The sequence below is a fragment of the Oncorhynchus nerka genome, linkage group LG26 (assembly GCF_034236695.1).
Source record: "Oncorhynchus nerka isolate Pitt River linkage group LG26, Oner_Uvic_2.0, whole genome shotgun sequence".
Lineage (NCBI taxonomy): Eukaryota > Metazoa > Chordata > Actinopteri > Salmoniformes > Salmonidae > Oncorhynchus > Oncorhynchus nerka.
In genome coordinates, this window is record NC_088421.1 from 9097884 (window position 1) to 9118269 (window position 20386).

The 20386-nt window shown below is 41.3% G+C and overlaps 1 protein-coding gene across 1 annotated transcript in view; it reads left to right on the top strand.

Annotated features, from left to right (window-relative positions):
* stx1b (syntaxin 1B) overlaps window positions 1-20386 on the top strand; it is a 59159-nt gene that overhangs the window by 26695 nt on the left and 12078 nt on the right. The window contains exons 2-4 of the mRNA XM_029635664.2: window positions 3012-3086; window positions 5479-5578; window positions 14788-14862. Of these exons, the coding sequence (XP_029491524.1) occupies window positions 3012-3086; window positions 5479-5578; window positions 14788-14862 (250 nt within the window). The remainder of the gene's footprint in view (window positions 1-3011; window positions 3087-5478; window positions 5579-14787; window positions 14863-20386) is intronic.

The window sequence follows — 20386 nt, forward strand, 5'->3', positions numbered from 1 at the left end:
ATCTTAATTGGAAATGATCTAGGAATAGGCCACTATCTCTTATCAAATGAATTATTTAATTGCAACACTGCAGTTATATCGCAAGCATAGTATATTACTATGTCTGCTATATGGTTTTTACTTGCTACTTTACACGTATAAAAACATCTACCGCGTTATCCAGATTGGTGGTATCTGTAGTCCTATTATAATCAATACTTTGATTGACTGTATGTTGAAACCATACCCTTTCACAATGAAAGCTTGGAGGACGACACAATGCACGTATGACCACAGCCACAGCCACGACTGCACACAATCAGTCGTGTTCATATCTAACTCCAACATGCTCCAGTCCAAGGCCTTCTGAATGCAATGGACCAGACAGATGAACCACAGCTCCAGATCGGTAGCCTTTGATAAAAACCAAGGGAAACCTAAACTGATTCAGGCGAGTCTGTGAGAATCGCGGTTCTCTGTGGAAGCCTGACGGTTGTTTATTCTGATTGAACATTCTATATGTCTTTCTCTTCGATGATCATATGGAGATGTGAAACCAATGACTCATTAACCCAAATTTGAGCAACATCTCATTCAATCAAATAACCGCAGCAATTTTTTTCTGCATCGCAATGGCCATTTAAATTGAGCTGGTACTAAAAGCTTCAGAAAATAATTGTGAGAAATTGATGCGAATATGGTAGGTCATTGATATTGCCTGTGTGAATGTTAGCACAAATGTGAGTCACCGCTCATTAGCCTGAAAGCTACTGTGAAACTCAACACATTACAGTCTCTATTATGTGCTTTAAATGGAGCAAAAAATTGACAAAAGGTCCATTTGTCATGGAATGTTTTTCAGAAAAGTATTTAAATGACAAAAAATCTATACAATGGGGTGAGAGAAAAAACAAAACAAAAAGTGGCTAAATGGCGCTGTGTCCTCCAATAACTGCAGCGTGTATCAATATCAAAGCTCTGTGCACTGAAGTTATATTAATCCTTTGTCACACACTCCATATACACTAGCATCACATTACATTGGACAGTGAGGGATCTAACCAGGAACCGTCTCTCATCATACCATACAAGGCAGAGTGGGGGACTCTCATCCGAGGGCACAGAGGGCAGGAACATGAACTGCACATCCTCGATGCGGAGCTAGCTAGTTAGAAGTGGGCACTGGAGGGAAATGTTTTAAACCCTAACAAAGGCAAAGCCAGCCCCAACCGCTGGAGACATAGTTAACTGTCCGTTAGTTAAAAACCTAGCAACTCGACTAGGCCTCCCAACGCATCCAGCCTCTTTCTTGGAGCTATTTTCCCCTCCCATATGCCCTTATGAAAAAAACATTGTCTCCCTGACACACTTGTCTGCTGCTGTATCTTTTGGCGTGAGATGCGATTTAGATGACTTAACTCTCCTGTATTCTTCTGGCCAAAAGGCAAACAGGAAGCAATGAAGAGTGAAGGGAATATGTTGACTAGAGTGTGCCCAAGTAGATGGCTGCCATTTTGTACATTTCTCTGTTTGCCAACAGTTATAGATAGGTGTCCACTAGCTGTGTTTATGACTAAGCTGTTCAGCAATGACTGTTCTGGTAGTGTGGACTTAGTAGACAACACTGTAGAGGTCTTGTCGATTTGTTGTTTTTCTCCAGGTGAAATGGATTTGTCAACCTCTCTCCCCCTCACAATGTGATTCAACATGACTGCCATTAGGTCACAAAACACTCAAGGGGCTCGATTTAATCCGTATCGTTGAGGTTTATAGCGTTATAGCGTGATTGAAATGTAAAGGTAATTTCAGATTGAGCCGACATATGTAGCGTTTTCGGTGAATGCAGTCCTAGCTAACGCGGAACATTGCCTTTAAATGTCTATCGCGCTATAGTGCAGCTCTTCAGCACTACGGATTAAATAGAGCCCTAGATCTAACTGTTGCTTGTCTGTTAATTGAACATGAATACTCTGCCATTCTCTGACGCAAATAGGAAAAATACCCATCAAGCTATTGCCTAAACAGTTCATCAATTTGACCAAACAGCATACACATGCGGTGATCTCACCAATCTATTGCCTGGTGTCACCTTTTTCGTTGGGTGTATAATTTGTAGTGCCCATAATACTGTATCAGCAACAGAATGAGCTGTGTGCTGCCCTATGGCAGACGGCCCACGCTCCACTTTGCCAACACTGCACACCTCAGGCCCTCTCCATGGGCCTCTGGCAATTCATCAACGCTTAGCGCGACAAGAAGCCGAGGACACATCTTTATTATTTTAGCGCAAATGTAAGGTGTTCCATCAATTCTCCTGCCATTTTCAACAGCTTTGTATACAGCTTCTCTTTCTCACTGTCTCTTAGTCCTTGACCCCTTTGAGGTCGGTTCACACAGCTCGCATCACTCTAAGTTGAAGAGGATTTATGTAAGGGTTTGTGTTATTTAAATATATATAATTTATAATTTAACCTTTATTTAACTAAGAACGTCAGTTAAGAACAAATTGTTATTTACAATGACGGCCTACCCCGGCCAAACCCCGATGACGCTGGGCCAATTGTGCGCCGCCCTATGGGACTCTCAATCACAGACGGATGTGATACAGCCTGGATTCGAACCAGGTACTTAGACCGCTGCACAACTCTGGAGCCCCTGAGAGTCACTCCCTTCATATCATGAACTGTTTGAAGTGACAGCGCAAATATAATACATATTTCAAAGCCTTTTTTTGTGGCTTTATCTAAAATGGTTGCCATGCATGACACCAAGCAGTATGGATACAAGTGTTTTCCTTTTTATTCTCTACCCCTTACCCCCTTCCATCCTTACTCCTTACCCTTCCATTCTTACTCCTTACCCTTCCATCCTTACTCATTACCCTTCCAACAGTTAGGAGAGATCTATAGCCAAGTGTGGTACTGTGTTATCTGCGGTTTGCACAGGTCACAAATACGCAATCAGCAATAAATAGCAATATGTCAGTGCAGTGCATGGGGGACTGATTTTGTGTTTCACCTCTTCTGTTTCAGGCTAAGGACAGCGATGATGATGAAGAAGTTGTCCAGGTTGACCGGGATCACTTCATGGATGAGTTCTTCGAACAGGTCAGTGCAACAAAACAACTGTAATACATGCCATTGAATGGTATAAGAAATATCCTAATTACCATTATTACAAACTTAACCTGGTAGTTCCTGTATCCACACATCTTCGGGTCATGTTTCATAAAAGGGGGCAAAGGGCTAATTAAGGTCTATACATAGTGTCATATTTGCTGATTAACTGGTAGTAAATGCCTTATAAGTGCCATATATCTCAAGTTAAGGTGTTACTGTTTAATGTGTTCCCCATTTAATAGTGTTTCCAAGTGCAGTACATATTAATGCCATATCATTAAGGGTGAAATCAGGCCACATAATGTAAAAACAAGAAAATAAAATAGGCCTACTGGCTACATTATCCCCAGGTCATGTTCCCTTCAGCTTCATCTTTCGAAATTGAAAGTGATTAAGAATCATTTCTTTCATCATTCATCCTATGCAACCAGGAACATGCTTTGAGAGGAAAAGGAGGAGGGGCAGGATATGCAAGTAGAGCAACATTATGCTTGGTGTGTTCAAACACAAGAAATGAGAATGACTTGCATACTAATTGATGATCCAATGGCGGGGGAAAGCTAATTAAAGACCAAGGTGTGGAGGATGTAACAGCTTTTATTTCCCTCCCCCTGGGTTTCATGTGATTTATTTAGACTAATATGCCAAAATTGAGTGACCTTACTCTTCTTCCTACCATAATAAGACTTCAGTGAATCAATCAACTCTATCAGTGGTATATTTTATACGTTGGAGATGCTGCCAGAACTCTTTATCACTGAGTGTTAAGTCTTAACGAAGACATTAACACCCTGGATGTCTGACAATATGGCTACAGAGTGCCCCAGCATTTATGGGAGTACAGACAATCTGTGGCTTAAAATGTCCAGTAGTTGATTTTTTTTTGTGCAAAACGCCCAGAACGCGGCCTCCATTTTTTTACACAGAGGAATTGTTTTCTCTCTTTGAAAAGGCTGTTAAAGCAAAAACCTTGGAACAGATACACAGTTATCTGCAATACAGCACCAGGAATCGCAAACCAAATCCACAACTCTGGTCCTTGTCTTTTGATCAGCATCTTATCAAGCCTGGAAGACCAGGTAAGCAGACTCTCTGGCCCATCAAGAAGCAGTAGACACTGTTAGTGGGGCCCTGAGGGGCTAGCTGGGATTGAGGACACCTGCCTTTGAAGAGCTCTGCTGCTGCTGCAGGCAGGGCGCAGTTATTGAGCCTGCCTTAGCTGTGCTCCTCACTATCTTATGAGCCGTGGCTCAACTCCTCCGTCCTAGCGGAGACGAATCTGTCTGCTTTACAACGCTCTCCTCTAAAACTATTAAGTGAACACTATAGGGGAAGGGGAATTGGCTCAATCTGGGCTAAACAATGATTCACTATAAAGAATGAGTTGATTCGGTATGCCTTAGCTTCGTTGAGGAAGTAGCTCACAAGCCATTGTCAATGAACTCTCTGTCCCTTAGAAAGAAAAATAGGAAGAGCTTTTAATGATTGAGTAGAGAAGGAATAGGAATGCAGAGCACATATATGCTCATATCCATACAGTCAATGCAAAAGTATCCGCATATCCACAAACAGTGCCAAAACATGTCTGTCTTGGGAATTGGATTACATAACACATTCAGATGGAGAAGTGGAATGAATGCAGAATGTGTGGTTAAGGCTGCTGAGTCTGACTTTGCACAGGCTTTCAGGGGATAGTCAGAAGTTCTTGTAAATGTATTATCTGCAGGCGCCTCTGCACATTCTGTGGGGTTGGAGGAGTTTGAACACCCACCATTAAAACAGCGGCCATCTTGTATCATACAAATGTTAGATAGAGATATTGATCCACAACGAGTGACGATATATAGCTAATACTGTAATAAGGTATTAACAATCAAATCAAATGTTACTTGTCACATGCACGTGTTTAGCAGATGTTACTGCGGGTGTATGTATGTAAACAGGTCTCACTGTGATGTCTCAGTGTGAAAACCATTTATAACATGCAATTCTCCCAATGATGGCTAAGAATCAAGCCTCCCAACCCTAAGGCAGCAGAGATGATAATTATCAGTCAGTAATTGACTTATGTCGTCTTATGGAGATTCCCCTGCTCTCCCACCCATCAGAAAGTGCTTCCATTGGGTCGTCATGTCAGTCGATGATTGAGTATGTGAGGTAGTCCTGTCCATGATGAGGTTCAGAGCCTCTCAGCTCTCTCATGCTGTACACACATGCTCTCCATGGGTGGCTGCGGTTGGTCGATTCCATAGAAATACAATTACTAGAACGGAAAAGCTCCTTAGACCACGGCCATTTGACAGTACACCCATTTAAAGGGTACAGGAATTAAGCCCTTGTGTATGTTGCCTCTGCCCCCTCCTTCTCACTCCCTGTGCAGGTGGAAGAGATCCGAGTCTGTATAGATAAGCTGTCAGAAGATGTGGAGCAGGTCAAGAAGCAGCATAGCGCCATCCTGGCAGCGCCCAACCCTGACGAAAGTAAGTCTCGCCACATCCATGAGCCCGAATGGATACTTTTAAGATGGGGCCAATTCCATACCAGTTCCATACTGCTTTCCCTCAGTCCTTATGGACTCCACCTTGCAGCACTGACAGGACTGGATAGGTAGAAGTGATATGCCAGAAAATTCAATATTGCTTTCCGGTTTACTATCTGTATCAAATCCTTTCAGGTCTGTGTGAGGGGGAGTCAGGAAGGGCCTGAGGGTAGCGGAGACAGATTGGTTTAAGTGTGTGTGTGACCCTGGCGATATACCTGTGGGAGGCACTCCACCCACGCACCCAGTGAATGTGACCCCACCCACGCATCTCTTACTGAGTCACACCCGGCCCACGCACACACACCCGGCCAACACACACGACTCAACAAATTCATTTTCAAGGGTGGGACTCCACCCACTGGTTGACGAGGGTTCACCACCACACTCATTGAATACTCAAGGAAAAGTTGTTTTGTATTTTGTGTTTATTGTGACAATATTATCACTATTATAACATATTTTAAACTTACGGTCAATGAAGACAACACTTAAATTTGCCCTAATATGAAATGAAGTTGTTTTTAGGCAGGCTTTCAAAAAAAGAAGAGCACTAAGGTATTACCTTGCATAGCACTTATAAGTGTACAATAAAACAGACATGAAGATGTGTATAAATATTTAAATAATATTGTATTTTCTCCAATAATTTGATTGATATCCAATCTTGTTAACCTTCAACCACTGCTTTTAGGCCCTGATGACTGTCTGGCATTTTGTCAAAACCTCAATAGGGCCCAAAATATGCCACAATCAATCAGTCAAAAACGTACAGTGGAAGATGTTTCAGAAAATGGCCCCTTCATTGTTGCCGTGCTGCAGTAGGGCCGTGCGGTTGTTAGGAGATGAGTGTAGTATGTTCTTCCGAGTTCACAGTGACCCAGGCTGCTAGAGACTCAACTGGAGTGAATGAATGTTTCATTGCTAATATAAGGCCTTGTCAGACAACCTCTAGTCTGTGTTAACCCAGAGTCTCAGGGCAGGCAGTGGCACAATACCTACTGTACCCTCATCACGGAATCCTTCAGATGTCACTTCCTTTTCTCACACGTTCACATCCCTTTTATTGCCCAATCACTTTTATTGTGGCTCTTCAATGTGTTTTTGTACACCGTTTTTTTTGCCTTATGATTTCAATATTTGATTTGAATTTCTACACATGCATGTTTTATCTTATGTAATGTTGTTGGACTGTTTCTGTCTTTTTCTGTCTGTCTTTTGTTCCTTTCCTCCCCCCCCCCCCCTTTCCCTTCCTTTTTTTTCTTGTCATGCATGCTTCATGAAGGACTTTCTCCAGGGGACTAGTTGTCGGAGTTCAGTTTTTGTGAGTGAGCTAGCTGGTTACTAGTTATCTACCCAGGTGGTTTAACTAGTAAGTATGTGGTTGCTGTGCTATGTGTGTGTGTGTGTGTTGTCGGATTTCTTTATTTGATAAATGTGGGGAATCTGGCCATTTGGAATATTTCTTTGTAACTAAAGTGTCTGAGTAGGAAGATCATTTCTTACGTACACAGTTGAAGTCAGATGTTTACGTACACCTTAGCCAAATACATTTAAACTCAGTTTTTCACCATTTCTGACATTTAATCCTAGTAAAAATTCCCTGTCTTACGTCAGTTAGGATCGCCACTTTATTTTATGAATGTGAAATGTCAGAATAACTTTAAAGAGAATGATTTTATTTCAGCTTTTATTTCTTTGATCACATTCCCTGTGGGTCAAGAAGTTTACGTACACTCAATTAGTATTTGGTAGCATTGCCTTTAAAAAATAAATAAAACTCGGGTCAAACGTTTCAGGTAGCCTTCCACAAGCTTCCCACAATAAATTGGGTGAATTTTGGCCCAGTCCTCCTGACAGAGTTGGTGTAACTGAATCAGGTTTGTAGGCCTCCTAGCTCGCACACACTTTTTCAGTTCTGCCCACAAATTTTCTATAGGATTAAGGTAAGGGCTTTGTGATGGCCACTCCAATACCTTGACTTTGTTGTCCTTAAGCGATTTTGCAACAACTTTGAAAGTATGCTTGGGGTCATTGTCCATTTGGAAGACCCATTTGCAACCAAGCTTTAACTTCCTGACTGATGACTTGAGATGTTGCTTCAATATATCCACACAATTTTCCTGCCTCATGATACCATCTATTTTGTGAAGTGCACCAGTCCCTCCTGCAGCAAAGCACCCCCACAACATGATGCTGCCACCCCGTGCTTCACAGTTGGGATGGTGTTCTTCGGCTTGCAAGCATCCCCCTTTTTCCTCCAAACATAACGATGGTCATTATCGCCAAACAGTTCTATTTTTGTTTCATCAGACCAGAGGACATTTCCCCAAAAAGTACGATCTTTGTCCCCATGTGCAAACCGTAGTCTGGCTTTTTAATCGCGGTTTTAGAGCAGTGGCTTCTTCCTTGCTGAGTGGCCTTTCAGGTTATGTCAATATAGGACTCGTTTTACTATGGATATACATACTTTTTTACCCGTTTCCTCCAGCATCTTCACAAGGTCCTTTGCTGTTGTTCTGGGATTGATTTGTACTTTTCACACCAAAGTACTTTCATCTCTAGGAGACAGAACGCATCTCCTTCCTGAGCGGTATGATGGCTGCGTGGTCCCATGGTGTTTATACTTGCATACTATTGTTTGTAAAGATGAACGTGGTACCTTCAGGCGTTTGGAAATTTCTCCCAAGGATGAACCTGACTTGTGGAGGTCTACAAAGTTTTTCTGAGGTCTTGGCTGATTTCTTTTGATTTTCGCATGATGTCAAGCAAAAGAGGCACTGAGTTTGAAGGTAGGCCTTGAAATACATCCACAGGTACACCTCCAATAGACTCAAATTATGTCAATTAGCCTATTAGAAGCTTGATTTTGTGGAGTTTCCCAAGCTGCACAGTCACCTTATTGTATGTCAACTTCTAACCCACTGGAATTGTGATACAGTGAATTATAAGTGAAATAATCTGTCTGTTAACAATTGTTGGAAAAATTCCTTGTGTCATGCACAAAGTAGTTGTCCTAACCGACTTGCCAAAACTATAGTGTATTCACAGAAACATAATATCTTTAGATTCGCTGTAATTATTGATTATATTAAATATTACAACTCAGACAGTAAGTAAGTATGTTGTCCCGACAGAATTGCTGGCATATTTCTGTTTCTGTTATGTTTTTTTAATTATATTCATGTGTTCTAGCTTAATATTACATGTATGTCCTCAAAATGAACCAAAAGCTTAAATTTGGCCAATCCCAATGTCAAGCCATTCCAAATAATGTTTGGCAGTCAGTGGATGATACAAAATGCATTCCAGTGTACTCCCTTGAATAATGCATGCTGGGAAGTGTAGTTGCTTACTGAAGAAATCCGTGGAGAGAAACCATCTTCATTTATCATCAGTTGGAAACCCAACGCTGTAGCCTGTAGTTATTCAGAATACACTGTGGACTTGGCAACGGGGACATGTTTAAATCTCATGCCTCTCTCCAATCATGGCCGAAGGGCATCTCCATAATGTATAGTGAAATCCAGAGGAATCCCTCCATTTGAGTCGAGCACTGAATTCACTTATCACGTTACACACAGGGTGTACACAAGGACAGGGCGGACCTGTCAACGGAAGGCAATACACAGCAGCCAAAATATTTAGTAAGCTATTTAGTTGTAGTCTACATCCAGTTACACGTACACACATAAAATGCCTTATAGGTTAGGGTTCAGGGTTTTTTCTTAGAGGGCAAAAGCTAAATCTTTCAACTGAAATGGCTTTGTGTTGTAGCTAGCTCATGTGTTTTGAAATGTAAATCACGGATGCTAGTCCCAGACAACAGTATTGACCCACAAGGAGGTGTCGTTGTGTGCAAATATGAGTTGCCAGTTCAGTAACATAGGACCCTTTTTGCTTTTGGGACAATCGATAGACAGGTAAAGTGCAGAGGCATAGAGTAGCTACAGGACACATGTAATACACAAACAATTAGTTCAAAAACAGCACAGGATTCAAAACAAAACGCAACCCAGCAAGCAAGGCTTCCAGTGTTTACCTACAGCATGAAGTACCAGACAGGCACTTGTTAGCATCTGATTGGTTTGTTGATAGCACCTAAACATTGCCCAGTAATTACAGGCTAATTGGCACTAACTAACTCTAAATATACCCCAATCAAATATCACAAAACTACAATGGCTTTCCTTGCTGATACAGTACATTGAAAGGTAATTCTCCTATCTGTGTTTTCTGTATACAAATGGCTGGTTATCTTCATTTTCCTGTAAATATCTCATTGATTTACTTGTGATGGACAGAACAGTCCCTACATTTCAATGCACATAATAATGCTAGAGAGCAGTGTTAGTGTACTGTATGCCTGTAGCAGCCTACTGTTGTCTATATGATGAATATCATTTTCTACCACAAAAATGTGATTTTAAATTATATTATTTTCGCGTGTTGAATGATTCATTGTAAACATTTCCAATTTCCGACTCATTTCTGACTTTTTGGTTACACTTTTGGGTTCCAAAAGGGTTCCTCAAAGGGTTCTCCTATGGGGACAGCCGAAGAACCCTTTTAGATTCTAGATAGCACCTTTTTTTCTAAGAGTGTACTTCCTGGCTTCACATAATTAGATATGTTGTTTATTTATGGTTCATGAGGTACGAGGCTACAAGGCCCATGTTTTAAGATTAACCAGAGGATTTAGGTGCTGCACTCTTGTGAAAACTCTTATCTTAGGTAAAGCGCAAAATTTCTTATTGAGCCAACAGCCAAATTACAACACGAGAGAAACATGCCGGCAATTAACTCATTAGTTATGTATAATCATGGGTAGACGTTATACATTTATTGTAGATCAACAAATTATGCATATGAGTTTCTATTACCAGTTAATTATGTGTTAGGAGATAGTCTTCTTGTTGGTGGAGTGTTCTGGAAAACAGACTTTTGCACTAGACTAGACGAGAGTGTTGGGGTGTTTGCGGACGATAGAGAAGGGAGTGATTGAGGGAATTACGGGTGCGAAGGAAGGAGAGGATGAGGTACTGTAGGAAGTGAAGTGGTGGGAGGGAGGGAGGGAGGGAGGGAGGGAGGGAGGGAGGGAGGGAGGGAGGGAGGGAGGGAGGGAGGGAGGGAGGGAGGGAGGGAGGAGAGGCAGAAAGGGCTGAGCTGGTTTCCAGTGACTGAATGAATGGCACTGCAGCGGTAATAAATCAGCCCAAACACTGCAGCTGAGTCCCACACACAGGCTTATTAACACACTGACTTTAAAACACTGCAGCTGAGTCCCACACACAGGCTTATTAACACACTGACTTTAAAACACTGCAGCTGAGTCCCACACACAGGCTTATTAACACACTGACTTTAAAACACTGCAGCTGAGTCCCACACACAGGCTTATTAACACACTGACTTTAAAACACTGCAGCTGAGTCCCACACACAGGCTTATTAACACACTGACTTTAAAACACTGCAGCTGAGTCCCACACACAGGCTTATTAACACACTGACTTTAAAACACTGCAGCTGAGTCCCACACACAGGCTTATTAACACACTGACTTTAAAACACTGCAGCTGAGTCCAACACACAGGCTTATTAACACACTGACTTTAAAACACTGCAGCTGAGTCCAACACACAGGCTTATTAACACACTGACTTTAAAACACTGCAGCTGAGTCCAACACACAGGCTTATTAACACACTGACTTTAAAACACTGCAGCTGAGTCCAACACACAGGCTTATTAACACACTGACTTTAAAACACTGCAGCTGAGTCCCACACACAGGCTTATTAACACACTGACTTTAAAACACTGCAGCTGAGTCCCACACACAGGCTTATTAACACACTGACTTTAAAACACTGCAGCTGAGTCCCACACACAGGCTTATTAACACACTGACTTTAAAACACTGCAGCTGAGTCCCACACACAGGCTTATTAACACACTGACTTTAAAACACTGCAGCTGAGTCCACACACAGGCTTATTAACACACTGACTTTAAAACACTGCAGCTGAGTCCCACACACAGGCTTATTAACACACTGACTTTAAAACACTGCAGCTGAGTCCCACACACAGGCTTATTAACACACTGACTTTAAAACACTGCAGCTGAGTCCCACACACAGGCTTATTAACACACTGACTTTAAAACACTGCAGCTTTGTCCCAGACACAGGCTTATTAACACACTTACTTTAAAACACTGCAGCTGAGTCCCACACACAGGCTTATTAACACACTGACTTTAAAACACTGCAGCTGAGTCCCACACACAGGCTTATTAACACACTGACATTAAAACACTGCAGCTGAGTCCCACACACAGGCTTATTAACACACTGACTTTAAAACACTGCAGCTGAGTCCCACACACAGGCGTATTAACACACTGACTTTAAAACACTGCAGCTGAGTCCCACACACAGGCTTATTAACACACTGACTTTAAAACACTGCAGCTGAGTCCCACACACAGGCTTATTAACACACTGACTTTAAAACACTACAGCTGAGTCCCACACACAGGCTTATTAACACACTGACTTTAAAACACTGCAGCTGAGTCCCACACACAGGCTTATTAACACACTGACTTTAAAACACTGCAGCTTTGTCCCAGACACAGGCTTATTAACACACTGACTTTAAAACACTGCAGCTGAGTCCCACACACAGGCTTATTAACACACTGACTTTAAAACACTGCAGCTGAGTCCCACACACAGGCTTATTAACACACTGACTTTAAAACACTGCAGCTGAGTCCCACACACAGGCTTATTAACACACTGACTTTAAAACACTGCAGCTGAGTCCCACACACAGGCGTATTAACACACTGACTTTAAAACACTGCAGCTGAGTCCCACACACAGGCGTATTAACACACTGACTTTAAAACACTGCAGCTGAGTCCCACACACAGGCTTATTAACACACTGACTTTAAAACACTGCAGCTGAGTCCCACACACAGGCTTATTAACACACTGACTTTAAAACACTGCAGCTGAGTCCAACACACAGGCTTATTAACACACTGACTTTAAAACACTGCAGCTGAGTCCAACACACAGGCTTATTAACACACTGACTTTAAAACACTGCAGTTGAGTCCAACACACAGGCTTATTAACACACTGACTTTAAAACACTGCAGCTGAGTCCAGCACACAGGCTTATTAACACACTGACTTTAAAACACTGCAGCTGAGTCCCACACACAGGCTTATTAACACACTGACTTTAAAACACTGCAGCTGAGTCCCACACACAGGCTTATTAACACACTGACTTTAAAACACTGCAGCTGAGTCCCACACACAGGCTTATTAACACACTGACTTTAAAACACTGCAGCTGAGTCCCACACACAGGCTTATTAACACACTGACTTTAAAACACTGCAGCTGAGTCCCACACACAGGCTTATTAACACACTGACTTTAAAACACTGCAGCTGAGTCCCACACACAGGCTTATTAACACACTGACTTTAAAACACTGCAGCTGAGTCCCACACACAGGCTTATTAACACACTGACTTTAAAACACTGCAGCTGAGTCCCACACACAGGCGTATTAACACACTGACTTTAAAACACTGCAGCTGAGTCCCACACACAGGCGTATTAACACACTGACTTTAAAACACTGCAGCTGAGTCCCACACACAGGCGTATTAACACACTGACTTTAAAACACTGCAGCTGAGTCCCACACACAGGCTTATTAACACACTGACTTTAAAACACTGCAGCTGAGTCCCACACACAGGCTTATTAACACACTGACTTTAAAACACTGCAGCTGAGTCCCACACACAGGCTTATTAACACACTGACTTTAAAACACTGCAGCTGAGTCCCACACACAGGCTTATTAACACACTGACTTTAAAACACTGCAGCTGAGTCCCAGACACAGGCTTATTAACACACTGACTTTAAAACACTGCAGCTGAGTCCCACACACAGGCTTATTAACACACTGACTTTAAAACACTGCAGCTGAGTCCCACACACAGGCTTATTAACACACTGACATTAAAACACTGCAGCTGAGTCCCACACACAGGCTTATTAACACACTGACTTTAAAACACTGCAGCTGAGTCCCACACACAGGCGTATTAACACACTGACTTTAAAACACTGCAGCTGAGTCCCACACACAGGCTTATTAACACACTGACTTTAAAACACTGCAGCTGAGTCCCACACACAGGCTTATTAACACACTGACTTTAAAACACTACAGCTGAGTCCCACACACAGGCTTATTAACACACTGACTTTAAAACACTGCAGCTGAGTCCCACACACAGGCTTATTAACACACTGACTTTAAAACACTGCAGCTTTGTCCCAGACACAGGCTTATTAACACACTTACTTTAAAACACTGCAGCTGAGTCCCACACACAGGCTTATTAACACACTGACTTTAAAACACTGCAGCTGAGTCCCACACACAGGCTTATTAACACACTGACTTTAAAACACTGCAGCTGAGTCCCACACACAGGCTTATTAACACACTGACTTTAAAACACTGCAGCTGAGTCCCACACACAGGCTTATTAACACACTGACTTTAAAACACTGCAGCTGAGTCCCACACACAGGCGTATTAACACACTGACTTTAAAACACTGCAGCTGAGTCCCACACACAGGCTTATTAACACACTGACTTTAAAACACTGCAGCTGAGTCCCACACACAGGCTTATTAACACACTGACTTTAAAACACTGCAGCTGAGTCCCACACACAGGCTTATTAACACACTGACTTTAAAACACTGTCACACACACTCATCCACTCCAACCTACACAATCCCATATTCTTAGTCAAGATAATAAAACTGATGAATAAACTGATTATACACATACGATATCTCTTCTCAATTCGCCCACTTGTATGTTTGCATACTGTTACATACATGAGAGTATTTGCAATATCACTCACATATGGTACATTAATTTACTGACCATCTAAGTTGTTTTATAAGTGGTACTGTAATTGACACAGGTTGTGAATTGCGATATCTGAATATCGTTGCCATAATGTTTACAACATGGAACACAATGTTGAGCGTGGAATAATTCTGTCTCTCTTTCTGCATCTCAGAGACCAAGCAGGAGTTGGAGGACCTCACAGCTGACATCAAGAAGACAGCCAATAAAGTTCGCTCAAAATTAAAAGGTAAGTATAAAATGAAAATGGTAAATGTTCTGTGAAACATTGCATCTGAAAAACACCATGTCAACCAATACCGCACGGTGTTAAGTTGTCCACGCCTCAGCTAGATGTTGAACACAAGATTAGAACCTCTTGGCTATGAAGGAAATGATGTCAACCCGACCCTATATATTTTTTCCATTTTCAATCTGAACTCGGTACTAAAACACTTGCTCAGAGCCAGAACACTTGCTTCACTAGATTACCTGACTAGAACACTGATGGAGAGATAAAGACATTTATGTAATGGCAACAGCCGATTTCTATAGCGCAAATAAAAACACAAGACAATGTTTAGTCTTTATCAGCCCCTTAAATCAGAGTGTGTTTGGCCTCAAGGGAGTCCCCATGATTTCAGGCCCAACATGTTAAAACAAAATGGTTACGATGGGCAAAAAGAAAGATATTTGTTACATCTAGTGGCCCCCTGCAATAACGTCAAATGAGCATCTCAGGGACTTTTGTTAAGGACAAGAGTCAACTGGGGTCAGTGTATCATTTCCAACAATTGTATTTTTAATGAGGGGAGAATTATAGCTAAGAGCAAAGCTGAGTCGGCTAAATGTTAACTGCATTGAGAGTTTAACAGTTCAAGGACATTCCTGCATTAACGTGTGGCGGTCGAGCAGTGAATTCATCTATCTGGGAGTTCCAACCAACCATTCGCCCCAACACACATCCCATTCACGCTCGCACATGCACACTGAAAACTGCTTTCATGGTGCATATCGGTCTATAATTGCAATCCCCACAATGTCTTTCTGTTTTTGTCCTTCAACAAACATGGATCTGCTTTTCATGTTTTAGTTTTCCATATGTATCTCGAACGCACAGACAAATATTTGCAATATGTTGAGTGTACAGAACATTCTGCAGTCTTGCAAGTGTGTGTTTGTTTGAACCTTAGCCGCGACATCGTTTGTACGTACAATAGTCTCTCTCATGTGGTAGATTTATAATATAATTGAGTAGGAAGTAAAGGTCACAACAGAGAGCATACAAAACTCTTGGACACTCTTTGATTTGACGCTATACAGAAAAACAATGCAGAATTTGTCAAATGATCTATTTTTTTACAGTACCATTACTGTACATTTCAACCCACTGTGAACACGTGAATATATGCAAATCATTTGGCAATTAAATCAGCTCGTCAGCTGCCTAGTTATACACACAGTAGAGAACAGAGAATATACTTCAGGGGTTTTGTTGTAGAAAATAGGTTGTCTCTGGTGATCCCCCCCCCCCTCCCCCCAAGGGGCATATTGTAGAAAGCAAAGTCGCAATGGAGCAGACATCACTCTTGTCATCCAAACGCCTTCTGCCTCCAGCCTCTGCCCTCAGACTGCCAGCATGTCAGGTCGCATATCAGTTGACACCGGGTTCTAGGAGCAATGTGTTGCTTTACTCAACATTTCTTAATAACTAATAAAGTGAGAATTGACCAATGTCCTTTAAAAACTGTAATAGGTCTTGATGGTGTAGCAATTTATATTTTTGCCTTCTTAGGAATGCTATCCTGTGCCTCATAAAAAAAAAAATGAAAATGCTTTTTTACAAATGTAAGAACTGCCATTTATAGTTGCTCACCAGTCTAGTTTGTAAATGAAGAAGCAACCTCTTTAGACTCCCAATACACTGAATGGTGCATTCAACCACCTTCAGTACAGCAAAAGTAATAACATTCAGATGAATTGAATGCCAAGCTGCATTATACACTGCGCTCCAAAAATGCACCATTTTCCATCAGACCTCGTGTGAAAGATCAACTTGGGTTGACAGGCGACCGCTACACTATGCTACTACTCTGCTTCCTTGTAGAGTATGTCATGCGGTAGCTTTGCAGTCCAGGAGAGAGAAGCAGCTCCTGTCTCATCCAGCCAGACAAAGTGTTTGACCAGCAGAACAACAATGATCAAATGACCTTTCAACCAGCCAAGTAGAGTGTTGATATTTACTGAAAGACAAGTAAACCCCTTGTTTAAAGACCACATTAAGGAGACCCCCCCCCCCCCTGGCATTATTATGCAAATCAGCTGAGTCATGACACAGTGGAAAATGAAAAGGCAGCAAGCCAGAGGAAGTGCCTCACCGGGGAGCGCTGCTGTACTGTAGCTAGGTAGCTGACCAACCGTAGATCCACCACTAAAGATAGATGCTCAACTATACTGTAGCGTCTCTGGATTGGTCAGGATGTTATGCAACGACAGGGAAACCATCGTAGAGAGATACTGTATGACCTCATAGATGCTGTGGGTAAGTACTCTATAGATGCCCTGCGTTATCCACATTACCACACGTGCACTACACAAGATACAAGACCAAAGATAGGTCAAGAATACGTAACATAAAATGGATCATTTCAGAGACACAAACTAAAACAAATCATACTTATTATATGTAGTTGATACCAATATACCTGAAGCACCACGAGGCACATCTCAAACGTCTCAGTGTACAACCCACTCGCTGCTGATAGACCACTACTAAGATACTATACAAACGTGCACAAGAGGTCTGATTTTTGGGACTTGAATTCAAATAACGGTAGGAGTTTTAGACTAATCCCATTTGATGTATAAGCTCCCTCTGAGGACAGATAGGAAACCGCTCACTCAAAGGTGCTGAGTCGCATTCCTCTAGCTTCGTTCTTTATTTTAGTTCAATAATCTTGAAGACTCCCACTCATCTGGTTGTTTCTTCTAAATTGCATCCCAAAATACTTTGATGCTGAGAGAGGGCTTCCTCTATCAAAGGTAATGAACAGTGATGGGACATTGGCATCTGGGCACTATGCAGTAGCAACAAAGCATCCAATCTGCAATATGGAAATCTCCTTTGTTATTGATTTAAGGTGGGCTCAAAGTTGGCCTAGTTTATAGGAAGAGTATGCGCCATATGGTGAGGCAATTAATCTGGAATATAACAGGGGAACTCTGTTATTTATTTTAATTTGATTTATTTAACCTTTATTTAACTAGGCAAGTCAGTTAAGAACAAATTCTTATTTTACCATGACGGCCTACCTCTAACCCTCCCCTAACCCGGATGACGCTGGGCCAATTGTGTGCCGCCCTATGGGACTCCTGATCACGGCTGATACAGCCGGGATCGAACCAGGGTCTGTAGTGACGCCTCTAGCACTGAGTTGCTTTGCCTTAGACCGCTGCGCCACTCGGGAGCCTAAAAGAGGTTAAGAGGTGGAGATATTGTGAGGTGGGTTGTACAGTTATATTGACAATCTTATGAAGCTTAATGAAGCCTTTACAAATCCTACATAGATGATTCACAAATGCAAATGTTATACTATGGGTGATATAATAGGTCCTATAATCTGGTGCTTTCTCGTTTGACATTCTTTTATTTCTGCATTTTCTCTTTATTGTTTTTGAAAATGCTCTTGGGGAAGGTCACACAGAGAGAGAGAGAGAAAACCCATGTTAAACGATGGTGCACAAAAGATGTTTGAATAATCACATACAGTACACAATAGATTATATTGGGAATCACATTATCTCGTAGTTGTGAGAAACCCAACATTTGTCCATAAATATGTAACAGGAATTACCTTTTTTTTTCAAAAGCTTTTTAAGGACACTGCCTCTATTTAAAATGGTCTTGTCAGAATCCCCCGAATGTGTTATTTGGTATCAATATTTTATAGTTTTGGAAACATTGTATTTGTTCAAAAGGAGATGGTATGTCATAAACTGACAGTTTGACATCCCAAAATCCTGCTATTTCTCTGTTTTGCTGATCCAAATTAAATGCATCAAGGGCATTTTACACAGTTACATCACATATAGAACACAACTGGAAAATAATGTTTGGTTTGTGGTCAGCAACACGATGGGCCCGATTCACACTTAGGAAATCTATTCCTTTTTGACGCATTTTGATTTAAAGAGCAACTGCCCCTAAAAAGCAACTTCTCGTGTTGAAAATGGCCTACAGTGCCTTCTGAAAGTATTCACACCCCTTGAATTGTTCCACATTTCGTTGTGTTACAGTCTGAATTTGAAATGGACTACATTCAGATTTCGTGTCACTGATCTACACACAATACCCATAATGTCAAAGTGGAATAATGTTTTTAGAAATGTTTACAAATGAATAACATTTGAAGTTGAAATGTCTTGAGTCAATAAGCATTCAATCTTTTTGTTATGGCAAGCCTAAATAAGTGCAGGACTAAAAATGTGCTTAACAAGTCACATAACATGATTTTTAAATGACTACCCCATCTCTGTACCCCATATATACAATTATTTGTAAGGGCCCTATGTTGAGTAGTGAATTCCAAGCACAGATTCAACCACAAAGACCAGGGAGGTTTTCCTATGGTTCTCAAAGAAGGGCAGCTATTGGTAGATGGGTAAAAAAAAGCAGACATTGAATATCCCTTTGAGCATGGTGCAGTTATTAATTACACTTTGGATGGGAATTCAATATACCCACTCACTACAAAGATACAGGCGCCCTTCCTAAATCATTGGTGGAGGTGGAGGAAAGCACTAAGTGAAAAGAAAGAAGCCTGTACAGGACAAAAATATTCCAAAACATGTATCTTGTTTGCAAAAAGGCACTAAAGTAATACTGCAAAAAATGTGGCAAAGAAATGAACTTTTTGTCCTCAATACAAAGTGTTATGTTTAGGGCAAATCTGAGTACCACTCTACTTATTTACAAGAATGGTGGTGGCTGCTTCATGTTATGGGTATGCTTGTCATCTGCAAGGACTAAGGATTTGTTTTAGGATAAAAAGAAACAGAATAGAGCTAAGCACATGCAAAATCATTGAGGAAACCTAGTTCAATCTGCTTTCCAACAGACACTGGGAGATAAATGCACCTTTCAGCAGGATAATAACCTAAAACATAAGGCCAAATACACACTGGCGTTGCTTACCAAGAGGCCCTAACCACATAAAGTGAAGTGCTACAAAAAAAGGTTTTCATGTGATCATATGTGAAGTTAATGTGATAACGTGACGACATGTAAAGCAACCTGTGATAACATGAAACTACACGTGAAAACGTGATCACAGGTGAAGTGTTCCATGAACACAGGTTTTATTTTTTACATTTTATATGAAATCATGTGATTTTCCACATGTGAAATCATGTGTTTTTTTCTGTAAGGGCGGCATTGAATGTTCCTCAGTTGCACAGTTACAGTTTTGCCTTAAATCGGCTTGAATATCTATGGCAAGATTTGAAAATGGTTTTCTAGCAATGATCAACAACCAATTTGACAGAGCTTGAAGAATTTTGAAAATAATAATGTGCAAATGTTGCACAATCCAGCTGTGCAAAGCTCTTAGAGACTTACCCAGAAAGACTCACAGCTGTAATCGCTGCCAAAGGTGGTTCTACAAAGTATTGACTCAGCAGTGGGAATACTTATGTAAATGAGATGTTACATTATTTAATTTTCAATAAATTAGCAAAAATGTCTAAAAACATGTTTTTACTTTGTCATTATGGGT